Source organism: Euphorbia lathyris, chromosome 3 (assembly GCF_963576675.1).
Source record: "Euphorbia lathyris chromosome 3, ddEupLath1.1, whole genome shotgun sequence".
NCBI classification, from domain to species: Eukaryota; Viridiplantae; Streptophyta; class Magnoliopsida; order Malpighiales; family Euphorbiaceae; genus Euphorbia; species Euphorbia lathyris.
Genome location: NC_088912.1, coordinates 99,907,354 through 99,915,964, shown reverse-complemented (window position 1 = coordinate 99,915,964; position 8,611 = coordinate 99,907,354). Strand labels below are relative to the sequence as shown.

Genomic DNA, 8,611 nt, shown 5'->3' with positions numbered 1-8,611 from the left:
TTTGTAATTAGTCATGTTTTATTTAATTACTATATTAAATTAGAGCATGCATACATACCAGCGGGAAAAGGTTGTTAGAGATTTGGTGGTTTACATAGGGTAAATTACAACCATGGTCACTAAACTTTACCTATTTTAACATTATAGCTCGTGAACTTTAATATAGTACTGAGCATGTTCGAGCAATAGGAGGCTGCAACTATCTTAAAGATCATAATTCCATGGCAGCCAAGACGCGACTAGTTAATATGACATTTCACAAAAGATGGGCTATACTCAGTTAAATTTGGATATAGGCTTCTAGAGGACTGTCGTAGTAATAAGACCAATGAGGAGGGATGGAAAAGGCTATGAGACTTGGTTGTGCTGCCGAAAGTGCGTAATCTGATGTGAAAAGTCGGGGCGAGAGTCCTTCCGACCCGTTGGAGGTTGCAGAACATGCATATAAATGTCCCTTTTACTTGCCCGATGTGCATGATTGATGTTGAACACGAGAGACATTTATTTTTTGAATGCCCATACGCGGAAGCCTGGTGGATTGTATAGAGAGTGGTTGCCAAGGACTTCATGAGTTGGATGAAGAATACTGGTTGTTGAGGATTCTAGGAGCTACTGATAGCAGCTGTGCGACGGACCGGACAATGGTAATTTGGGCAATCTGGACTCAACGGAACAGTCTTATTTAGGATGGGAGATGCAGCTGTCCCAAGCAGCGATAATGGATGCCCGACGCACATTTACTGCTTGGAGAAGGGCGAGAGAGGCGGAAAGGAAGTGGGTCAACCGTGGGCTCCGACCCAAGGCGGACATGCATATAAGATGGGTTCGACCGGCATCAGGATGGTGGAAATGCAACGTCAAAGGCTCAGGCTCCGTTTGTGCTGATGTCAACCAGTGTGGTTTAGGCGCAATTCTCAGAAACGAGGAGGGCGAGTTCGTATCACTGTACAACACAAATTATACAAGGGGTTTTGACCCAGGGATAGTGGAAGCTACTTCACTTCGTTGAACATCAACCAGATTAATAATTAAAGTGGATGCATAATTGATTGTGCAAAAACTTGGATTGGGTCTTCAGGATATTTCAGAATTAGGAGGTATAATTTAGGAATGTCAAGATATTTTAGCCCATCATTTAGATTTTAAAGTCGTTTTTATTCCTAGACAAGCAAATGAGGCAGTTCCTGTAATTGCTAGGCACGCCTTGTTTTATGCTAGTTGTTTTTATTCGGTCTCTATTCAAGTATGGTTAGAGACGATTCTTCTTCGATTTTTGATGGATAAATATTGTTACTTCTTTTTAAAAAAAATGAGTTTCAAAGTGTTATCAAAATAAAAAAAAAAATTTATTTAAATTAATTAATAATAGTAACATATTTTTATACAATTATTAAAAAATAAAGTTAAAATAAATAAAATGAGATTGATAGAAGAACTAGGATTAAGAACAAACATTTTTAACCATCTAATTTAAATTTAAACATTAAACTAATTCTACATAAAGTCTTTATAAACTATTATTAAAATGAGCTATAGGGGTCAAACGACTAGTACTAAAGGGTGGAGCCCGTAGCCGGGGCCTAATTTAACTTGGTTTCAGAATTAATTTGGTTGAAATTAGTTTAAAAAGGCTATAAAATCCTAATTTTGTTAGACATCGGTTAGGTTTAGGCCTTGTTTGGATACAAGTAAAGTAATGTAAGGTAAGTGAAGTGAATTGAATGGAATGAAATAACTTGTTGTATTTGGATGGAATGTACGGTAAGTGATGGTTTAATAATGTAATTATGTTTGGTTTGATTGTAATGTAAAGTAAGGTAAGGTAGGTGATATACAAAATTACTTTTATATCCAAACAATGTCTTATTTTAAAATAAAACATAAAGGATAATTTTAGAAAAGAAAAATCTATCAACTTCCTATCCTTCAATTTGGAGTGTAAAAATTTCACCCCACCTACCCTTGCTTACTATTACATTCGATTACATCTCAAAACATACAAACCATCTGATTTTGCTACCCACACTTATTTTAAAATACCTACATGCTTTTGTACTGCTAAAGTTCATGCCCTAGGTATGAATCGGTCGACTCGGCTTGTCACACGATTGAATTCGCCGGAGTTACACCGGTTCTTTGCTGGAACCGTCGGATTTGGTTCCTCCCACCCTCAAAAGACCCTCACCCGTACCCACATTCTGTTGTCATCTCCAAGATTGTTCGAAATCGGCTCATTTGCAACCAATTCCTTCAATCGGCGCAAGGAGCATAGGAAAAAACTTAACCCTCCGCACAGGAGGGAGCTGCCGGAGGAACTTTCGAGAAACGTGGTGGTTCTGACGTGCAAGTCAACTGTTAAGGGTGGGTCGTGCGATGTGTATTTGATTGGCACCTATCATGATTCGCAGGTGAATTGATCTTTCTTTTTTGAATGCTGAGAAAACCAAAGGAAATATGGTGTATTTTGACGCTTTATGTATGTGTTGATTGCCCTGGTCTGTTCCAATTTTGAAATTACAAAATAGAACTTTTCCCATTACTTGTAGTCTGGTTAATTTGGTATAATGTAATACAATTCTTGAAACCTATTGCAGGAATCATGTAAAGAAGTTAAAGCTGTAATACAATTCTTGAAACCTCAGGTGATTTCATTTTGAGATTCTGTATTTTCTTTCTACTTATCTCATGTAAACAACTTTTTCATTTATTACTGTCTCTTGGCTATAGGTTGTCTTTCTTGAGTCATGTGATAGGCGGAAGGATGAGTTTACTTCTCAAGATTTGTCGGTCTGTCTCATTTCTTATTTTGAAGAACCTTTAAACTTACTCGCTGTCAAGTAATGTAGTCATTTAATCATTGTACAACAAAGATATTTTTTAACTTTTACTTTCAGGTTTTCACTTTCTTATATGTGCAATTTTAATTGAGCAGGTGCGGACTATGGGAAACATGGTTATCTTTATTGTCATTTCGGTTTTTTCTTACGTATCATTGTTTATATTCGTCAATGAAACTAAGATTTAATTCATTTGATATATTCTGAAAGTATCTAATGCATGATATTTGACATTTATAGGATGTTAAGGAGTATAGGCATTCTGAATTTCGTGTGGCTTTTGAAGAAGCAAGAGCATATGGTGGCAAAGTTGTCTTAGGTGATCGGCCTTACGACGTAAGATGCTATTGTTGATTTTTAGCTAGAACTGCCTTCTTCTATACATTAGATAAAATGTCAATACTATTATCAAGACTTTAAGTTGTTATAAAAAAGGTTCAGGCTTCATTAAGTTTGTCAATCTTTGCTTGAAGAAATTTGTTTGAACTCTATGAAAGTGCAATTTAGCTCAAGTTTACTCAAAATGAAGCAATTTGATCATACCTAAACACTTTTATCAGCTTAACTCATTAAAAACTCCTATAAAAAAATGTTCATTATATTGCTATCCATGTTCCATCTCTTTGAGAGAGAACTGAATACAACCTCCATGAAGGTTGATCATGAGATTGTAATGGAAAAATTGGTTAAATACTATGTGGAAGGAACAATCACTAATATCCAGTAATATCCTGAAAAGATTTGAGTTGAAGAAAAACATGAAAAGGGGGGATGGAAATAAGAAAAGAATAATACTGTCCTAATCTATGAATTTCTTTCACCATTTATTAGTAGCAGCTATGGTGCTGGAAATTATCACTAAGATGTGATAGATAAATCGTTTTATATTTAGTTCTCACATTTTTATGAATTTGATTAATTTAATAATAAAAATTTAATTGGTGTTGACTGAAACAGATTACATATTGGAGGGCATGGGCGAGAATGCATCTTTGGCTTAAGTTAAAGTTCATCTGCCTTAAACGATTTCAAGTGAATCCTCTTTTGCACGATTGCACGTACGAGATCATTGTGCATGAGCGAGACCAGTCAGTATTGCATTCCCAACATTTTCATTTTGTTTTGCAACTTCCCATCTCTTTCCTTTTGGATCTGAAGAATAAGGTATAGGAATGAGGCAATTAGAAGTAGGGTGCTAGATTTGCCATTAATTGTAGTGCGTGCTTTGCCTATTTGTTTCGTTTGTGATTTGTGTTTAGTTCAAACATAGCTGTGTAACTTCCTACCTCTCACAAATTAGATCGGACAAGTGAGTTATGATGACTGAGCAGGAGGTATGAGAGTACTTTTTCCGTCCAATCCTGCATAAGGTTATAGCATGCAAGACATAACGGCATTTGATAAAAAAAAAAACCTCTGTATTTTGATGTCCGTGAAGGAGCTTGTTCTGTTCTAGATTACTTGTGGTAGGTAAATAAATGAAGATGATTCAGTTGTTATGTTGGGTTCATATAGTCAGCAGAGAAATGGTGTTATTATGTATGACAGTTCATTGCATGAAACAAACATAGGGTTTTCTGGTGATATGCCAAATGGGGGCTGTACCCACTCAAAATTGCAAACCATATTTTAGCTGTAGTTTGCAACTTTTTAACTGCAACAATCCTGCTAAACCCATTTCAATCTACTGAAAGTTGCTCGTGAACATAGTTCAGTGGTTGCAGTTGTTGGGAAGGGGCATTTGCAGGGAATTAATTACTGGAAACAGCCTATTGAGGTTGGTGAACAATTGCTTTCTAAGTAATACATGATTTTGTCATTTATAAATAGGTCTTTGGCCATTAGGGTTGTGTGCGTAAGAAACACAAAACTTAAGAGTTGAGATGAAATACTTTGTGTAAAAATGGTTTAATAATAAAAATAGAGTTTGTTCAAGTTAGTCCTCCATTTTCAACAGGAAAAGCAGCTGAGGGAGCTTCATCAAATTCCATCGGATTTGGAAGGTGGTGCTTCACCCCTCGTGTTACTCCGTGTTGCCAAGTTACTCGGTGTTACTATGGCTGCCACAGCGATTGTCTCCTACATTTATTTTAGATGCTAGAAATAGGTATAACCAATACTTGCTATTTCTAGTCATATACACAGCAAGAGCAATCATTTGTTAAACCTTTGAACAAATAATAATAAACTTCTCCTATGACCCTTTCCGCTACATATTTTTTTTTTTAGGAAATCTGTAGTTTAACTCCGCCCGTGAGGGTCACTTGGTGGCATTTACAGCCGGTCCCAAGCCCGGACAAAGGAGGAGGGTTGCGGTAGGTTTGTGACGGCCAGCGTAAAACTTAGCCACATCTTATGACATTAACCAAAATATATGGTTCATGTTAGCCGACCCCGAATCATTTCGGGACTAAGGATTTGTTGTTGTTGTTGTAGGAAATCTGTAGTTGACTATCATCTGTTACGGGATTTTGTTATTTTGTACGGAATATTTCATAGCAGATCAACATCTTTCCCTTATACACTGTCATCCCTTTGATAGGGGGCACTCGGGCATAAAATTATAAAGACTCCAAAATTTAGACTACATTTAATTAAATATAAATATTAGGCTACATTGTTGTCGTGTGACCAATGTTACATACCAAAGGAGGAATAAGGTGGGAAAGTAGCTATTCTGTTATGGGTCAGTGTCTTAGTTGTTAAGTATTGGTCAATTCCTTAGTTGTTAAGCATTAGTCAATTCCTTAGTTGTTAAGTAACCTGAGCAATTATGCTCCTATATAAAGGTCATTTTTCTGTATTAGCATTTTATGAAAAGAATTAATACAAACTTCTATTCTCTCAATTTTCTTCTTCTCCTTCTTAAATTCTGTTCTCAAAACCCTAGGTTGTAACATTGGTATCAGAGATTCAAAATTCTCTTGTCGTGAGTGGTTAAAAAACAATACCAGAAAACCAGAGCAGCAACTATACAGACAATGGCGGCAATGGATCAATTGGAAACTCAACTCAAGGAATTAACAACTAAATTCTTGGAGAAGTCGGAAGCGACGGCGGAGAAATTGGAGAATTTACAGACTCGACTCCATGACATTCAGTTGGCTCAGCAAGTGAGAACAGAGATTCTAATGCGCGATCAACACCAGGTCCGTTAAGATCAGATCAAATCTCATAAGGCCTTGGAGGAACTTTTCCAGAATTCTTTGGCTACTTTAACCAAAATAGTTCAACCGAATCTTGAAATTATTCAACCTAATCTTGAATCCATACCTTCTCCTTCTCATGTTTCTACATCAAATTTTGGTAAAGGAATTCTCGGTAGCGCTCCAATCAATTTTCAAAATTCTGATCAGAATAATTCTAAATCTGCTTATTTCAACAAATTACTACCGAAGTGTGAATTGTCATCGTTCAATGGATTTGATGTTGAAGTTTGGATTGGCAAATGTTAATACTTCCAAATTTTTGAAGTGCAGAAGGATCGGAAGGTAGATCTTGTCGGCTTATTTTTGCAAGGTAGAGCCAAGAAATGGTTCCGTAATTGGAGTCCTCTGAATTCCTGGATTACTTGGCCTGGATTTGTAGAGGAATTGGCGAAACGATTTCCAGATACTACAATTCAAGATGCGGTGGAGCAGTTAACACAACTCAGGCAAACTACAACTGTAGACGCCTTTCAAGATAAATTCGAAGAAGTTAAGCTTCGATTGGAGAAGTTATATCCAATTATCAATTATGCGTTTTACAAAAACAGTTTTATTGCTGGACTTAAACCAGAATTACGTTCTGCGGTAAGATCTTTTCAACCTGATGATCTTTATACTGCTATTAAACAAGCTAAGTTCCAGGAGAATCAGTTCAATGCTATATTAGAAGCTATTAAACCTAAGCCTACTTTTCGGCCTCCTTCAATGCCATGGAATTCTTCCAATACCAAACCACCAATCACGAACACTTTTAACCAGAAACAAGCTGATAGCCATCCTCATACTAGTAATACAAATTCTTATGTCAAACGCACACCAGGTGTTTGTTGGAAATGCAATGATAAGTATTTTCCTGGTCATGTCTGTACTACTAAGAAATTGAACATGATCAACACTAAGGACAGTTTGGAGGAAGATCTGGAGGAGCCAGAACAAGGTTGTGAGGAAATAATTTAAGAAGAGGTAGAACAAGTTCCACTAGAGCAGATTTCACTGTCCATTCATGCTTTAGAAGGGGGAGTGACCAGTGGTACTCTTAAATTGAAAGGCATATTGCAGAAGCGACCTATTCAGATCTTAATAGATAGTGGCAGTACCCACATCTTTATGGATTCTAATTTTGCAGATTATACGAAGCTTCCTCTTGTACGGGTTAAGCCGGCGACAGTAACAGTGGCGGATGGTAGGCAATTGGTGGTTCAGTCTAAGTGTAATGATTGTGCATGGTCCATGAATCAAACCAGGTTTGCTTTTCATTTCAGAGTCTTAGAATTGGGAGACTATGATCTGATTTTAGGGGCTAATTGGATGCGTATGCATACTTTTGTTACTTTTGATTTTGACAAAAACATGTTAGTAGTACATAAGGCTGGCAAGGCTGTTGAACTTAAAGGAATGGAAGATAAGGAAATTAAGCTGGAGCAGATTGCTCTGAAATCTATGGGTAAAATGATTTCTAAGGGGTGGAAAGGAGTTTCTTCAACACTGTTTCTTATATCAGTTCAGGAGCAACCTTTTGATGAATCAATTAACCTTCATGAGCATGTACCTAAGGCACCTCTTGCTTATCTACCCTTATTAACTAAATATCAGCACATTTTTGTTCCTCTTACCTCTTTACCTCCTAAAAGGAGCCATGATCATGCTATTCCTCTTAAACCAGATGAACCTGTTAATGTCAGACCCTATCGCTACTCTTTTCATCAGAAAAATGAAATAGAGAAACTAGTAGTTGAAATGCTGGATAATGGAATTATACAACCTAGCACCAGTCCCTATGCCTCTCATGTTCTCCTAGTTAAAAAGGAGGGAACCTGGCAATTTTGTGTTGATTTTAGGGAGCTTAATAAGGTCACTTTTAAGGACAAGTTTCCAATTCCTGTTATTCAGGAACTCATTGATGAGTTACAAGGAGCAAAGGTTTTCACTAAGCTTGATCTTAGGTCTGGATATCACCAGATAAGAATGAAGGAAGTGGATATTCCTAAAACTGCATTCAAGACTCATTCTGGTCACTATGAGTTCTTGGTAATGCCATTTGGATTGACAAATGCTCCTGCTACATTTCAGTCCTTGATGAACACAGTTTTTCAACCCTATCTTAGAAATTTTGTGCTGGTGTTTTTTGATGATATTCTCATTTATAGTGATTCTGAGTTTACTCATCTGAAACGTTTGGATTTAGTTTTTCAAATCCTTTCCAATCACCAGTTGTATGCTAAGGGTTCTAAATGTGATGTTGTTGTGTCCTTTGTCACTTATTTGGGCCATGTAATATCATCGGAGGGTGTTGCTACAGATCCTAATAAGATTGCAGCCATGATAGAGTGGCATGTTCCTACTACTCTAAAAAGATTGAGGGGTTTCCTTGGGCTGACAGGATATTACAGAAGGTTCATTAAGGGGTATGGCCTTCTTAGTAAACCCTTGACTGAGTTCTTGAAGAAGGATAGGTTTGCTTGGAATGATGAGGCTCAAGCGGCAATTTTACAGCTCAAACAAGTCATGACACAAGCACCGGTTTTAGCTATGCCTAATTTTTCTCAGCCTTTCATATTGGAGTGT

The 8,611-nt window shown here is 37.0% G+C and overlaps 1 protein-coding gene across 2 annotated transcripts; it reads left to right on the top strand.

Moving 5' to 3' along the window:
* The first annotated feature begins 1,987 nt into the window (after positions 1 to 1,987).
* LOC136223961 (uncharacterized) lies at positions 1,988 to 5,049 on the top strand. Of its 2 annotated transcripts, XM_066012140.1 has the most exons (6): positions 1,988 to 2,408; positions 2,595 to 2,642; positions 2,728 to 2,787; positions 3,078 to 3,173; positions 3,795 to 4,614; positions 4,795 to 5,049. In XM_066012140.1, the coding sequence occupies exons 1-5, from the start codon at positions 2,079 to 2,081 to the stop codon at positions 4,005 to 4,007; spliced, it is 747 nt and encodes a 248-aa protein (XP_065868212.1). In that variant the 5' UTR covers positions 1,988 to 2,078; the 3' UTR covers positions 4,008 to 4,614; positions 4,795 to 5,049. The 2 variants fall into 2 exon arrangements, with proteins under 2 accessions (XP_065868212.1, XP_065868213.1); XM_066012141.1 differs by lacking the exon at positions 2,728 to 2,787 and having other exon boundaries at positions 1,989 to 2,408.
* The last annotated feature ends 3,562 nt before the right edge of the window (positions 5,050 to 8,611 follow it).